At 40.6% G+C, this 15,888-nt stretch overlaps 1 protein-coding gene across 3 annotated transcripts in view; it reads left to right on the forward strand.

Annotated features, from left to right (window-relative positions):
• POLR1A (RNA polymerase I subunit A) overlaps positions 1 to 15,888 on the forward strand; it is a 36,574-nt gene that overhangs the window by 10,743 nt on the left and 9,943 nt on the right. For 2 of the 3 annotated variants that reach the window (XM_027885975.1, XM_027885974.1), the window contains exons 6-25: positions 263 to 372; positions 1,710 to 1,796; positions 2,424 to 2,526; positions 2,969 to 3,128; positions 4,084 to 4,257; positions 4,450 to 4,572; positions 5,263 to 5,490; positions 6,868 to 7,122; positions 7,477 to 7,668; positions 8,055 to 8,198; positions 8,673 to 8,856; positions 10,050 to 10,132; positions 10,248 to 10,406; positions 10,698 to 10,796; positions 11,696 to 11,848; positions 12,041 to 12,123; positions 12,456 to 12,621; positions 13,132 to 13,353; positions 14,450 to 14,664; positions 15,307 to 15,474. In XM_027885975.1, coding sequence (XP_027741776.1) covers positions 263 to 372; positions 1,710 to 1,796; positions 2,424 to 2,526; positions 2,969 to 3,128; positions 4,084 to 4,257; positions 4,450 to 4,572; positions 5,263 to 5,490; positions 6,868 to 7,122; positions 7,477 to 7,668; positions 8,055 to 8,198; positions 8,673 to 8,856; positions 10,050 to 10,132; positions 10,248 to 10,406; positions 10,698 to 10,796; positions 11,696 to 11,848; positions 12,041 to 12,123; positions 12,456 to 12,621; positions 13,132 to 13,353; positions 14,450 to 14,664; positions 15,307 to 15,474 — 3,108 coding nt within the window. Of the gene's footprint in view, positions 1 to 69; positions 150 to 262; positions 373 to 1,709; positions 1,797 to 2,423; positions 2,527 to 2,968; positions 3,129 to 4,083; positions 4,258 to 4,449; positions 4,573 to 5,262; positions 5,491 to 6,867; positions 7,123 to 7,476; positions 7,669 to 8,054; positions 8,199 to 8,672; positions 8,857 to 10,049; positions 10,133 to 10,247; positions 10,407 to 10,697; positions 10,797 to 11,695; positions 11,849 to 12,040; positions 12,124 to 12,455; positions 12,622 to 13,131; positions 13,354 to 14,449; positions 14,665 to 15,306; positions 15,475 to 15,888 lie in introns of those variants that run through there. The other variant, XM_027885976.1, reaches the window with a different exon arrangement.

The following is a 15,888-nucleotide window of genomic DNA, read 5'->3' on the forward strand; positions in this document are numbered from 1 at the left end:
TGTATTATTTAAATTTAATTTTACTATTTTAATTTTTTTTAATGTTGTTTTTTTCTTTGTCAGGTCAAAAACGTATGTGACTGTCGACATAATCTGATAGCACAGTTCTGGAAAGCACACATGAGTTCAAAGAAATGCCCAAACTGCAAGTAAGTTTATCTACATGAGGAAATAAATAGCTAGTGTGAAGATAAATGTTGTATTTCTGTTAACTTTTTTCTGCCTTTCCTGTTTGATTCTTTTTTTTTTTTTCCCCTTTAAGATCCAGGAGATCACTGGTGAGAAAGGAGCATAACAGCAAGCTGACAGTAACCTATCCTTCCACAGTGTACAATAAGGCAGGAGGGGGAGGCATTCTGGATGATCCAGCAGGTAAAATAGTTGTCTCCTGCTTAAATATGCTTGCACTTTTTTGCCTGATTTTTTTAAACAGAGAAACTAGATAAAAAATTAACTAGGAGGAGGGAGATGACCCACCTTGCTTCAGAAAGAAAATCAGGCAATACTAACTCTTATGAAAGAATATCCTCTTAAAGAGGAAAAGACAGAAAAGAAAGTAGGTGACACTTTTCAGGCTTAATTACTTAGCGTTTGAATCAATTTAAACTTACTTTTTTCCTCCTGTATCCTTGATGCTTTACACAATGAGATAGAATTGAAGCAGATTTGTGTGTGTTATTCAGCCCTTAGAAAAGGTTTACATAGAGAGTTTATTTTGTTTGCTACTCTGTGGTTTAAATACCAGATTAAATCTCTGGAGCTGTGACTGAAGAAGCACGATGCGAAGTGTCTTATCTTCTGAAATGGGATGGATCACATAGTTATGTGCATTCTCCACAGCCTATGTCACAGTTTAATCTCAGAGGGAGTGCTTTTAACCTCGGCATTGATGCATTTCTGTCTCAGGGATGGAAAGTTTCTCTAGGTGAATGGGGAATTGAAGTTTCAGTGGGGAAAAATCTGGATTTCTGGACCACGGCCGAAAGAGGAATAGGAAACCTTTATCTGAGGTCATGAGAGAACTGCCCTTCATCGAGCTGTGTACTCTGGCTCCCCTGGGACACAAGGGCATGGCCTTCAAGAGAAGTGGAAATTGAGATCTAAAATCTCTGGCTTTGTTTTTGAAAAAAAAAAAGATCTTTTTGCTTTTCAGTAGCAAACCCACGTGTTTTCCTTCCTTTCCAAAGTACAGCCAGCCAGACCCTCACTTGCAGTATGGGGGGGTTTGCTGACTGGTGCTGTTGTCTCCTGCAGCTCAGTGTGTCATGGGAACCTTGATCTCACTGGCAGTACCTGAATCCCACTCAAATGTTCCCCAGCTGCAGGCTGAGTCCTGATCTGTGTTTTGGGCAGTGCATGAGATCATCATGAGAAAGGGTCCAGCTCACCATTAGTCAAATAAATCATACAATTTAGATGTTAAAGTTGAGTGTTGTTTCAGTTGCTTATGTAGATCTCCATTCATCACAGAAATGGCTTCTTTTCTTTCTTTTCCATTCTGAGAAGGCTCTTTCTTTAGTTAATTTCATATTCCCACAGCAAACTTTTAAATGATAATTTTAATATAAATGTCAGCCAGTATACTTTGTATGTATTTCCATTCCTTCTCTTAGGTAGAGGCACTTACCGTTGTAAGCAAAAAAAGCCTTTCAGAGTAACTTCTTGAGATTTTTTTTTTTCAAATAAATATTTTATTTTTTATTTTTCAGCTATTGATGAAAGCCAGTTAGGGAAGAGAGGATACCTGACACCAATGACTGCCAAGGAGTACATCCTGGCTCTGTGGAAGAATGAAGGTAATGGTTGTTAATAGCAATGTTACTTTGTACCATTTAGTGGACAATGTCTGAAAATGTTTCAGTATTAGTTCCTTGTCAAATTTTGCCTTTTGCCTTAAGGTCTTCTGGCTGCAAGATAGGTTTTGTGACAGGAGGACTGGTAGCTGGTGAATGCAGAGATCTGGATTTAAGGAATAGTTTGATCCACTGTCCTCAAATTGTGGCTCCCCACGAATCACGACTGTTGTTTACAGAGACTGTGATTTTCGTATGGTGCTGCAATTCCCCACAGACCAGGAATGTGTTTATCAGTCTCTTGAGCTGCCTGTACTCTTCATCTGTCTGCAGTTGCCAGGAAAAAACAAAGCAGTTTCATGAATCACTGGCAGTTAGTAGCTGGAAACTTTATTCCTGTTGTTTTCCTTTTGCTACAATCTCTATTTCTGTTTAGAGTTGCTTTTAAAATACCATACATGTAACCAAAAAGAGCAATTCTTTCTAAAGTAAGCCTGAAAGTTTTTATTTTAAACAAGCTCACTAATGTTTAACTTTGCAGATCCTTTTGACTTGATTGACCAAGTGCATCTGGGAATTCGGATTCCCAAACAACGAGAAGGAGTTTATATTTCTATTGTGTCTTTTTAGGTTTCTTTTTGCGTTATCTCTTCCCTGGGATGGATCCCGATGAGAGTTCAGAATTCAGTCCAGACATGTTTTTTTTAGATCTACTTGTGGTTCCACCTTCAAGGTAAAATTTCCCCCAGAAAGCTTTTGTAGAAATTAGAGGATTTAGCACATATGCTTTTTCCAGGAGTTGGAGATGGAAGCAGTTATAGTGCAGACACTGGTCTGGTGGTGTCAGTGGAGCGTTATTACCTGATGGTAACTTTTATTCTAACTTCAGATGAGTTTGTTAGAGGATTGAAATACTAATTATGGAAAAAAAAAATTTAGTTTTAGTATTTTAAGTTAGTATAGAATATTACAACTCTGTAGTACTGACAGAATTTCTTGCTAAGGATCGCTCCTCTTTTATGCCTGTCCCAGTAGAATATATGAACTTCAAATGCTCACTGTTAGTTTACAGGGATTATTTTCCATGCATTGAAGACTTAGCTTAGAGTGTTTGAGGTTTACCATGCTGCTTTCCAGGGGCTTTAATCTCCTAAAGTGCTTATGACCTGCTGCAGGTACCGCCCCGTAAATCGCCTTGGAGATCGACTATTCACGAACGGCCAGACCGTGAACCTGCAGGCTGTGATGAAAGATGCCCAAACCATACGGAAACTCTTGGTTTTCATGGCAAAAGAGCAGTGTCAGCCAATCAAATTTGCAGAAGAAATTCAAGCAGTAAGAGCTGCCTCTTACCTTACTCTTTGCTTTTTGGATGCGTGGGTCAGGCTCAGGTTGGCTCCTCTTTAAACCGTCCCAGCAGCAGTTTTTTTGCCTGAGCTGTTGGAGCTTGTGCTGATGGAGATGTCCTCCGTAGCTGTTTTATTTTTCTCCCCTCCCCTCTTTCCTCTCATCTGCCTGCTGCAAAGGGAGAAACGTTTTGCTCATGTTCTTTTAGTCGTGGGTTTCGGTGTTGGGTTGCTGTGTGTGAGACATAACGGGCTCCTGTTTCTGGAGAAGGAAATACGTACGTTTGTTCGTCTGTTGTATCACTGAGAGTTCTTTGATACTGGACTCAGTTTCAGCTGAATTTGATTTATATTTGAAGTGTAAAACATTTTGAAAGCATTCTTAGTTGCTCAGAATGAAGCCACTGGGTGGAGCTCCATTCTCAAACGTGTAGCTGACAGGAGGTTAATGCGTTTCGATGTGGCTGCTGTACAGACATTAAGACTAAAAACAGAGTGATGTAGGTGATAAAAGCACTTGGATTTACATTATTTTTATCTAAGAACAGAATTTTCTAGTTAAAATGATTCATAGCACGGACTGACTAACCAGTGACACCTAATTTGGAAAGAGGACTGTCACCTAACAGCTGATCAATTAGCAGTCATCTTTTAAAATCCCACTGGTATACGTAGCTGTGGTTTTTGGAGATCTCCCAACCAAGTCAGTTTTTAAAGCCTGACAGCAGACCTGTCCGAGGCTCTTGGTTGGAATAACCTGAAAGTTAAGTTTACACAGTTTATTCTTTGTTGTTTTTCTTTTTTAAATTAGTTTCTTTAAGGGGGTGCAAAATAATGATGAATGTTTCATTTGCTATAGTTAACACTCGAATTAATACTATAATTTCAGCCTAGTAAATAGAAGATATTTTTTGTTAAGTCCAAGTTTCTAATTTGTTTTGCAGGAGATGGGAGGGGATAACGAACCTCTGGACCGTTCTGTGCTGACAGCGATTCCAGGACAGAGCATTGCAGATAAGCTGTACAACAGCTGGATACGTCTCCAGAGCCATGTTAACATTGTGTTTGACAGTGACATGGACAAACTGATAACAGACAAATACCCTGGAATTCGTCAGGTGTGTAGCCAGCACAACCTTAAAAACTTGGGGCTTTGTGTGTCACAGACAGTTAAAACAAGAGAAGCTGATGGAGTAAGAAAAAAGTGAATTATTTGTGAGCGTTTTCATGACATTCATCACTGTATACCTGGAGAATCTGTCTGATGTTGCATACTTTCATGTTTTAATCGTCACCTCCTGTTTTCCAAGCTGCTGGAGAAGAAGGAAGGGCTGTTCCGGAAGCACATGATGGGCAAGCGCGTGGATTTTGCTGCTCGATCCGTCATTTGCCCCGATATGTACATTGGTACCAATGAGATTGGCATTCCCATGGTGAGAACAGATAAAAGAGGGTTTCTTTCTGGGGCAGCTGGGGACTGAATTACTGTGTGTTGCTGCTGTGTGTTAATAAGGAGCAGTTACACTGAAAGCCACATCTGAGAAAGAGCATTTAAAAAAAAAAAAGGAAAAAGCTGTATTTGCTCCATGGGATTAAGAAATGGTGCAAACTTTAGATCCTGTTTCTCCTGTGGTCTTTGTGCCGTGTTTTTTGTACAGCTGTGGCAGCCTTTAAGAAAGGCCATAATAACAGCACCTGCTTCATCCCATCCTTAATGATTTTTAACCTCTCAGAGCCTGAGTTTGAGCTTTGCATTTTATCACCTCTTCTGGTTGCCTACTGGCAAATAGTAGAGCTGGTGATACTGTGCTTTTTCACTGTATTTGTGGGTTTGTTTGCAGAATTGAAAATCCTGCTTTTTTTTCTCAATTGCTAATTGAGTTTTCCTTTTCCGCTGCAGTAAAAATTACATCCTTTCTATTCTAACAGTAGAGGATTTTAAAACAGAAGTGCATATATCTGGCAGTAGAGTAGATGGAGGAGGAGATGCCTCCAGGAGCTTCAAGTAATTTATGTTTGCACTGTGTGAGTTAACATTTGACACTGTTTTATCAGTGGCTTTTACGGTTTCAAGCCGAAGTCGAACAACGTGTCATTTCTCATCTCTTTTCCCTCCTGTCCAGGTATTTGCTACCAAACTGACTTACCCTCAGCCAGTCACTCCCTGGAATGTCAAAGAGCTGAGGCAGGCTGTCATAAATGGCCCAAAGGTTCACCCCGGGGCCTCCATGGTCATCAACGAGGACGGGTCTCGCACGGTGCTGAGCGCGACCAGCCTGACCCAGCGGGAGGCCATCGCCAAGCAGCTCCTCACTCCTTCTTCTGGAGCCCCCCAGTCAGGGCTGAAGATTGTGAGTATGGCAAAGGGATTGGCAGAGCCCTCCCGCACCTGTGGTGGTATTTTTTTGAGATAATAATACTTACTGTCTCGTTCACCAAAACTGCCAGGGCAGGGTTGTCTCGTCTTGTAGTGGGTGGTTGAGGAAATTTTGTGGAGTGGGAAGAAAAACATGATATTTTTTCAATTGCTAAACCCCATTTTTTCATCCTGAATTTTACTCTTTCTTTTAATATGCAGTGTGTGGTGTTCACCTTGCTAAGATGCAGAGTAGTCTTTTGCAGCTGACTGTTCTTGGGAAGTTTAGCAGCAAGGAAGATAAAACATTGCTTTAATTTTGTGCTTTTACATCCTCCTTCCTCCCTGTCCTTCTCAGCAAATTCTCAGCAACTGAGAAGGTTGTAGTGAGGTGCAAGTTGGTTTCTTTTCCCAAGTAACAAGTGACAGGACATTTGGATTAGGTTTAGGAACAATTTCTTCATCAAAAGGGTGGTGAAGCATTGGAATAGGCCGCCCAAGGGCAGTGGTGGAATTACCATCCCTGGAGGTTTGTACAAGACGTGTAGATGTGACATTTAGGGACATGGTTTAGTTGTGGCCTTGGCAGTGCTGGGTTAAGGGTTGGACCAGATGATCCTAGAGGTTTTTTCCAACCTAATTTTATGTCAGTTGTTTCTTCTCTCTGCTGCAGCTTAATCAACCTTTGAAACTTCTTAACTCTATCTCCTTCCATTTCAAGAGTTAGGAACTTACTAATTAGCTGCTAGGGCAGAGGTTTTGGGGTTGAATAATCTTTTCACATTGTCTGCTATGTATTACCCTGCCTGTAAGAGAGGTATGGTAGATTTGACATTTAAGACTTGAGTTTTGCTGTGATGTCAGAACCTGTCACAGAGGTAAACATGATAATATTCAGAGTGTACAAATAACTTGTCATACTCCTGTTGATAACCACTCAAGTGAATATATGGGTGTTACTGAAAGAAAAATTAAAATGAGACTGTTTTGAGAGACCCTGTTCTAGATAAGAATATATTGTGTTGTACTCAAACCTGACATTATAACTCAGAGATCCTCTGCTCCACCTACTGGGTTGTATTTATTACCTTATCCTAGGATGTCCAGGTTTGGGTGTTTTGGGGCAGGTAACAATTTAGCCCAGTGGGCTTTGGATAAATAGCTTATTGATTTGATCACTGTGGTTTGTGGGAGTTAATGTGCGGTTTGGGAGGGTGTTCAGGGGCAAGCAGTCTTGAGTTTCATGCGGAACTGCACAGTTTTGTGCACACTAGAAAGAAAATGTTTGTGGTATGTGTGTCTTTAAAGGTGCAGTCTCTTTTGAGCCATGCATGGAAATGCCTTGTAGGCAGCAACCCAATTTCCCTTGCAGGTGTGTCGACATATTAAAAACGGAGATGTCCTGTTACTGAACCGCCAGCCCACCCTCCACAGACCTTCCATCCAAGCTCACCGGGCCCGAATCCTGCCTGGAGAAAAAGTGCTGAGGCTTCACTACGCCAACTGCAAGGCTTACAATGCTGATTTTGATGGAGATGAGATGAATGCCCATTTTCCACAGAGCGAGCTGGGTAGGGCAGAAGCCTACACCTTGGCCTTTACTGATCAACAGTATCTGGTGCCAAAGGCAAGTGAAGCTGTCAGATAAATGTACTCCGACGTGAAATCGCTTTGGTTTGTTTGTTCTGTTTTGTCTAACGATAAAGGAGAGAATTTTGGAAAAAATCTATTTATTTACTTTTGAGTATTATTCCTGGTTTCTGTTCTTTCTCCACCTGTGGTTGGGTTTGTCTGAAGAAGGCCCAGCACATCCAGTCTTGTTCCTTTGAATGTCAGCGTCCAGAAGAACTTTACTGGAGTTGTGCTGTAATGATGAGTTCTTTACAAATTACTTCAGTGCTTTTACCCAGGGGGAATAATTTTGGGAGCTGGAGGCTTATTAAAGCCCCCCCCCCAACCCTTTTTCTTGTTCTCTCTTTAGGATGGGAAGCCCCTTCCTGGCTTGATCCAGGATCACATGGTTTCTGGAGTCAGCATGACGATCCGGGGCTGCTTTTTCACCAGAGAGCAATACATGGAGCTCGTGTACCGAGGACTGACAGACAAGAAAGGAAGAATCAAAACCTTTCCTCCTGCCATTATGAAACCCCAGCGATTATGGACAGGAAAGCAGGTAGTTTATAATGTACTGGGTTGAAGAACACTGGTGGTTGAAGAACACTGGCAGAGTAGAGGAAATTCTCTGCCAGTTTTTCATGTAAAACCCAACAGACAGCTCTTTTTTGTTGTTGTTTTTAATTTTAATCTATCCAGTTATTGTAAAAGTCTTTGCTTCCCTATGTTTCTAAGTAATTATGTGTCTCAGCTCATTGATCTTTCAAAGGCTAGAGTAGCAAGAGGGTGTTTCTGTCCTGTCAGATTTCCAAGCTTTTAAAATTTCGCTGTCAGTGGAGAAAATACATACAGGATGCTGCTTGTCTCCTCCATGCCAAATTCCTTATGTTTAGAAGGGAATAGAGGAAATAAATAGTTCCTGCCACTCTTCCTGCTTCTTTATAGGTCGTTTCTACGTTGTTAATAAACGTCATCCCAGACAACCACATTCCACTGAATCTGACTGGGAAAGCCAAGATTGGTGGGAGAGCCTGGGTGAAGGGACCTGCAAGCACATCTGTAAATCTTGACTCAATGTGTGAATCTCAGGTATGCAGCAAGGCTGGGGCAGCAGAGAAGGGGCAGCTCTGGAGGTTGGGGCGGGCTGTGTTGTACTAAAATTGTGTATAGGGTAGAGGAATGGGAAGGGCAGCAGGCAGTTGGCAAAGTTAAAAGCAGATATTTAGCAAAAGTTACTACCAGAAGTGGGTGATTAAAGGATAGGCCTGGGGGTCACGAAAAACTCTCTTCTGATCCTGACTGATGCAGATTCCATCTGTTTTTGTTAGGCCATGTGTCTTCATTTTTGGACTTTATAGGTGGAAAAATACAGATGGTATTAGAAGTTTTATTTCTGCTATAAATTCTGGAAGTACAGATAATCTGACCATATTTAACTGTTCACCAGCATGGGAGCTTTCTAAACTTAAACCTGTTTTCACATGGATTACACGGAAAAACCTGGAGAGGTCACAGTAAGATCAAAATTCCTGTTTTCCTGAATGGCTGTGTTTTATTTTCCAGGTTATTATTAGGAACGGGGAGTTACTGTGTGGAGTCTTGGACAAAGCTCACTTTGGCAGCTCTGCTTATGGCCTGGTCCATTGTTGCTACGAAATCTATGGGGGTGAAACCAGTGGGAGAGTGCTGACTTGCCTGGGACGCCTCTTCACTGCTTACCTGCAGCTGTACAGGGGCTTTACGATGGGTGAGTAACTGCAGCACCTCCTGACATACAAAACAGACATTGCTGGGCATAATACATGCTAATTCTGTAAAGAAAATTTAGCAAGACTGCCCTAGAGTGGGACTCTTGCCAGCCCTTTTTTGATCTTTTTTTTTTTCCTTTTTCTGATTGGTGCATAAGCATAAAGTACAACCTTGAGTATGTCCAACAAGTTCTCTCTTCTGTCCATTCTAGTCAAAGTGTACACAGTCTAAATGCCCTGTGTTGAAATTTTGTTTAGATCAAAACCTCCTATGAATCTCTGTTATCCTTTCTGAAAAAGAATTGTTGCATAGGAAGCAGATGGAAGAACTTTAAGGGGTTGGGTTGTCCATCAAGTCTTGCACCATTCTACTGTAAAAGCTCTTGGTAAATGTCTGACTTTCATTATAGCTCTGCAAACTCATGCAGGAGTTGTGGAGACACAGTCAACTGTTGGACCAGCAATAGTGAGGAACCAACAGACTGCTGTGAGCCAAGGAAAAGGGAAGGATATCTTTTGGAGTGAGGAAAGTGATTTGTTGACTGTAGGGCACAAAATATGTGTCTGGAGAGCCAGGGTGCAAAAACTAGTTAGGAAAAGGTAACGAGCCTGGGATCACTAGGTAGTTAAAACAATAGAAAATAAGAAGTGGGACTGGAGCAGGAGTGACCATTTTAGTGACTTTGGCAGGACTCCTTCCAAATAGCTTAAAGGAGTTGGGTTCCAGTCTTTAATTTGTCCTGTTGTTCTCCTCCTCCTCTCATCAGAAGGGTCTGCATTTTCAGTTTACCTTTTTTTAAAAAAGCTAGGAAATGCCAGATTGAGCAAAGTTCAGCTAACAGGAATTTTGATGTGGATGGAAGAGGAAAACCAGTTTGGTGTGGCTAGCCCATAAAACATTTGTTTGTGCAAGTGCACCAATTAAAAACTTTTTAGAGACTGTTGAATTAAGACTTCTGAAGTTGATTTTGCACCCTTACTGCTTAGTTGATGTTGCATGGGTATTTTTGATGGCCTACACCTCCATCAAAAGGCCACTCAATTTTTTTTCTTGTCAAACTGCAGAATTATAACTTTAATTTTGACTTTCTTTTCCAGCTCTTTGCTCTCAAAATCCCTGACTCCAAATGGAGTTCCTTCCTCAGTCCTCTTTCAGTTTAGATCATTGTATTCCGTGTCTCTTCTTTAACAGGGATTGAAGATATTTTGGTTAAACCCGAAGCAGACCACAAAAGAAAAAAAATCATTGAAAAGTCAAGGCAGAGTGGCATTGAAGTAAGTCTGTTTTGCAGATATTTTTTTTTCCCCCCATAATTGAAAATCTTTGAAATCCTGCCCTGTTTAATCATGCCTGCTTAACACCTAAAAAAGCCCCATATTTTACTTTCAGGCTGTTAGAGCTGCTCTTAATTTGCCAGAAACAGCATCCTGTGAAGAAGTCCAAGGGAAATGGCAGGATGCCCATCTCTGCAAAGACCAGAGGGATTTTAACATGGTTGATATGAAATTCAAGGAGGAAGTCAACAGTTACAACAACGAGGTTAACAAGGTTGGCATCGCAGCATCTGTGCATACTAATCTTGTTTAGAGAGTTTCTTATTAAGTTAATGAGGGGTTCCTGACTCTTCTGAAGGCTGAAACTTCACACGCTGCCTCTCCAACTCATCCTTGTCCTCGCCGAGTGAGATGGCCTGATATTCAAGATGCTTTTAAAATTATAAATGAAAATATTTGCGATTGTCTTTTCACTTCGTTAAAGCCTTCAGCGGGAATTGCTTTGGTTCGTTATTTTATTAACAATGTTTGGTTTTGTTCCCTTCCCTCCACCACAACCCTTTAGGTTTGTATGCCCCTTGGTCTCCACAGGAGCTTTCCAGAGAACAATCTGCAGTTGATGGTACAGTCAGGAGCCAAAGGATCCACTGTAAACACCATGCAGGTAATCACAGCCAGAATACTCAGCAGCTGCATGTGTTGATGTGATTTGAACTAGAATGTGAGCTCTTGGGAAGCTCTTGTGGGGATATCTAATACCAAAGCAAGATTTTTTTTTTTATTCTGGACTTCGGCATGGAAAAATTTTAGAAGAATGTAATAAAGACCTCAGTGGGTGATGGAAGAGAGTCAGTGTTTATTATAATCTATTTTTGAATCACTTCTCAGTACATGAGGATTTATTGCAGCAGCAGACCTGCTTTTCAGAAGGAATGCTACAGTTTATGCAAACAAACCTACTGTAGGAGAAAGGGTTTTTCCTGGCCTCTGTTGGACGTTGACCCTTCTTTCCTTCTTCCACTATGAATAGGAACAACTAAATCTTTAATTTTGGTAGAAATGGCAAGAATGCCTTTTCATTTTGCTTGCTGCAACACAGACACCAAGCAAAAAAACACTATATAAAAATGTCATCTAAAATTCTGCCCCTGATGAGAGAGAATGACCAAAGCTCAAAGTGGTTTTGGTTTGAGATTTTTGTTCTCTTTTTGGTACACTGCTGAGAGGTGGTGAGGATAAGGTAGGTACCCCCAGAAAAATATTTATGATATTTTTAGTTTCACATTTCTTTGTATTAAAATAAACATGCAGAATGAGAATGAAAATGTTGAGGATAAGTCATTGGGCTGGAGTAACTAAAAAGACCAGATGAAATCTTCATGTCTTTTCTGCCTCTCAGTAGCAAGAACATTTCATGAACAAGTCAACATTTGGCCACTGAGCATTTAGTGAACATTTTACTTTTTTTTTCCTGTATTTTTCAAGAAAATTTATTAAAGCTTATGTGAGAAAACAAAGTTGGATGGAAAAGTTATGTTTCCTTTTTTTGCTGTCCACATTTAGATTTCTTGTTTGCTGGGCCAGATCGAGTTGGAAGGTCGGAGACCCCCACTGATGGCATCTGGCAAATCATTGCCCTGTTTCCAGCCTTATGATTTTTCCCCCAGCTCAGGAGGATTTGTGACTGGCAGATTTCTCACTGGGATCAAACCTTCTGTAAGTTTATTATAGCTTATGTTGATACTGAAGTTTATTTAAGTCTTGGTATTTTGATACCGATCACCTGCAATTATGGATAAATTAACTTTGTTCACCTTGCTTTCATATGGAGCTTTTGAGGAACAGCTTAAATTTCCAGTCTTGGTGTACTTCTCAGCCGAATGATGATGGTGTTGTGCTTGCATTTAGGAATTCTTCTTTCACTGCATGGCTGGCAGGGAAGGTCTTGTGGATACAGCTGTCAAAACCAGCCGTTCTGGGTACCTGCAAAGGTAGGAGGCTTGGTTTAGAATTGGAGCCTTTAAAAGGTCCTTTTGTTTGCTTGGTTGATTTTTCTCCTTTTTTGTTTGTTTGTTTTTGTTTGGTTGGTTGGTTTTTTGAAGAGTGCTGTAAACCAGAACTGCCTGTATTGCTTAGACTAACTTCACTGTACTTCATTTTTACAGAATTGTTTACTGTCTGAATGTTGAATGTTTGTTTTAAGTCAAATTTTCTACAGGACTAGATCAAATGGAACTTTATTATCTCTAACTTACCTCTGGCACATAGCAGCAGCAGCAGCAGCTTCTTTTTCTTTTCTCATTTCTTTTTTCCTCTGCGATAGGTGTATCATAAAACACTTGGAAGGACTGGTAGTCCAGTATGACCTGACTGTACGAGACAGCGATGGCAGCGTGGTGCAGTTTCTGTATGGAGAAGATGGGCTGGATATCCCTAAAACTCAGTTCTTACAGCCAGAGCAGTTTCCTTTCATTGCTGAAAACTATGAGGTAGAACACCTAACTCTTAATTATTTATGTGGGGTAAAGGGGAGACTGAAATGCGTGGTTAACATCTGGCTGATCTGACAGGGATCCAGTGGCAACAGTTGTTTCTCTCAGTCATTCTCAGAATAACCTACAGTTTTTATTTGCCACTGTATCATTGTATTCAAAAGATGGAAGTAGATCTTAAGTCTGCAGCATGATTTAAGTCTCAGTTTCAGCAAAACACTGTTTGTTTTAACTCTGCACTTGAATTCGAAAAAATTACTTTACAGTCTGTCAAGTTTGATTAACTTCCTTTTACCAGTGTCATCACTGCTTATTACAGAATGGTGATAATAACATAAAGTTATAGGGAGTTTTGCCTCAGTTGCGTTGAAAACCAGTTTTGTAAGTTGTTTTACAGCAGCTGAACATTTTGGGTAGCAGCAGATGACATTTTCAGTTTGCTTTGCCTTTTCTGCTACAGCAGTGAGCACAGAGAGAAGAATAATCACACTCAGAACTTGCTTACAGGTAATCCAGAAGGCAAACCATCTGGATGAAGCTTTAGCAAGGATGGAGGCTCACCAAGCTAACCAGCAGTTCAGAGCCATCAAAAAGTGGCGAGCCAGGCACCAAAGCTCTGTGCAAAGAGAAGGAGGTTTTCTGTTGTTTTCCCAAAAGAAAATGGCAAGTGTGAAAGCACAGAGTCCAGGAGGTGAAATAAAAAATGGAAGAGATCCTGCTACTTTACAGGTAAGGCAGAAGCAGCTGAATTGACCAAACCATTCAAAACAAGTTTCAGAATTCAGTAATTTTTTTTTTAAATTGCTTTGTATGTCCCAAAGTGTTTCACGGTCTACTTAAACAAGTTACCTTTTGAAGGAATCAATGTCAGCTGTGGGTGATGAAGCTGAGAATTATTTATTAAAGTCTGTGGGCCCTAGTGCTGGGGCAGGAGCTAAAAACTCTGAGGTAAATCTGGTTTTAGGAAACAGCTCGTGTTCATAGGTGGTTGGTTTTTTGGTGGTGGGTTGTATAGGTTTGTTTTCAAATACAAAGAGTAAATCTCCCTTGCATGGACAGATACCTTCTAGCTGAATGAGAACCTGTTTAAATACCAAAGATCAGAGGGCTGAGCCAGCCGTGCCTAGCATTTCCAAAAAACACTCTGGCTTAAGCCTCTTGAACATCATAGCACAGATCTCTATGATGTGGCTTCTAATGAAGATTTTATGTATGGACACAAAGCGCAAACAGGTCCTGCTTTTTTCTTTCAGTACATAGGTAGATGCAGATTGTGATGGTTTTGATTTTTTTTTTAAAGTTGGTATTAGCTATTTCTTTCATCACATGCAACAGTTGAAATGTTACTTGAAAAACTAACAGTGAAGAAGAGAAATAAAACCTATCAACATGTGTAATAAGAGCTCTGCTGGACTTTTGGACTTGAATGTTGAGAACTGAAAATCAGAGAAGCTCCTTTTTCGTGCCAGCTTTGAATGGGTGAGGTGATAGTCAGCTAGAAGTAAAGATTTAAGTATGCTGAGAGGGTTCACTCCCAAGTTAAAATCATTCCTAGAGGCTGCATTTCACTGGTTTCTGGAGTAGTTACTGTGGTTATATGTCAGACTGTTTCAGGCTTGAAAAGCATCTTGAAGTCATTTGGCCTCAAAGGTGTTAAGGATCAGAGAAAGGAGAACACCATATTTGCAGCTGAGCTGTTTGCTGTGTTATGTTCACCCTTACATTTTACACAGGTTATCTATTTCTCCTTCAGTGCTGCTGCTGGAAGCAGTGTTAGGTGGTTGTGGAGAAACCAGTCTGCTTAAAAATCTCCTCTCCTTTTCAGTTATTGAAGATGTGGTATGAGCTAGATGAGAAGAAACGAAGAAAGTATCTGAAGAAGACAAATAAGTGTCCTGACCCAAGCCTTGGTGTTTGGCGTCCAGACACTCATTTTGCATCTGTTTCAGAAACATTTGAAAGTGGAGTCGAAGGTTATATCAATAAATGGGAATCTGAGAACAGGCAAAGTTATATGCACCCAGCACTTTCTTCTGATAGGTAAAAATTTCTCTGCTTCTGCTTCTCTGCACTGAGCCAAAAATCAGAATACCTTTTTCGACTGAGTTTGCTAAAACTGAAAAGCCTTTACCACATCTTGTTTTTGCTGTGGCCTTTTTGAAACAAAGCAGTGGGTTTCAGAATTGTTCCTGAAAGCCAAGTGGTGCTTAGTGTGCAGTGGGAGGCCCTGGTTATCTGTTTCTTCCAAACCTGAATTTTCCATGCTGCTGAGGACTTTGGCAAAGCCTTTCCGGAACAACAGCAGTGTATTACTGTCCCTTTGCATATAAAGTAATACTTTACAGTAACCTTAAAAACCAGAATATGTTCTTGACACACCTTGGAGTTATCAAGGCAGTTAAGAAGAGCAAGTGGGAGTAAATGGACTCTCTTCTGACATTCTGGGAATTGGCAGCAGAAATAAAATATGGTTTGGCCAAGGCCCCAGTTCTGGGTTAATGGTCTGTGTTTGTCAGATCCGATTGGGATAGAGAATTTTACAGTTTCTGGAGCATATTTATCCATAAATTACCAGGAAAAATTGGCTGAAAGATGTAATTTTATTGAACTGAGCAATGTTTCAGTCTTGTCTGAGTTCTTCATTTTGTACATTGAGCTAAACCTCTTATTTCCTGTCTTCAGATTAAAGGATTTGTTGTATTTAAAGTGGCAGCGATCTCTTTGTGACCCAGGAGAAGCTGTGGGTCTTCTTGCAGCTCAGAGTATTGGGGAACCTTCCACACAGATGACTCTGAACACCTTTCACTTTGCTGGCAGAGGTGAAATGAATGTCACGTTGGGTATTCCAAGGTGAGAAAACTGTGTGCTCAATGGGTCCTTTATTTCAGGCACTTAGATACAGAATTGTGCTTAATCTCACTGGCAGATATATTTGTAATTTTGACGGTGAATGATCCTTCAGTTTAATAGAAAATTGTGCCTGTTAAGAATGTTTTAAAGTTTTTTTAAAATGTTTTACGGTTACTTTTTATCTGGAAAATGAACCAAAATGTCTGTGAAGGCCCCTTACTTTTATGTGATACACAGCAAATCATCAGTTTGTTCTGAATAACGTGGGAGCTGACCTGGCCTCATGTGTGGGTGTGGGATGCCTTAGGTGGGAGGTGACTGTGTCACTTCAGAGAAGCAGGGAAGGGGGAAAAGATGAGGAAGCATCCATTATGCATGTGTAGGAAACAGACTTCATTAAGTTCTTCTGTTCTT

This window comes from Empidonax traillii, unplaced genomic scaffold (genome assembly GCF_003031625.1).
Source record: "Empidonax traillii isolate 1590-97213 ecotype Southwest subspecies unplaced genomic scaffold, ASM303162v1 scaffold175:size1888319, whole genome shotgun sequence".
Taxonomy (NCBI): domain Eukaryota; kingdom Metazoa; phylum Chordata; class Aves; order Passeriformes; family Tyrannidae; genus Empidonax; species Empidonax traillii.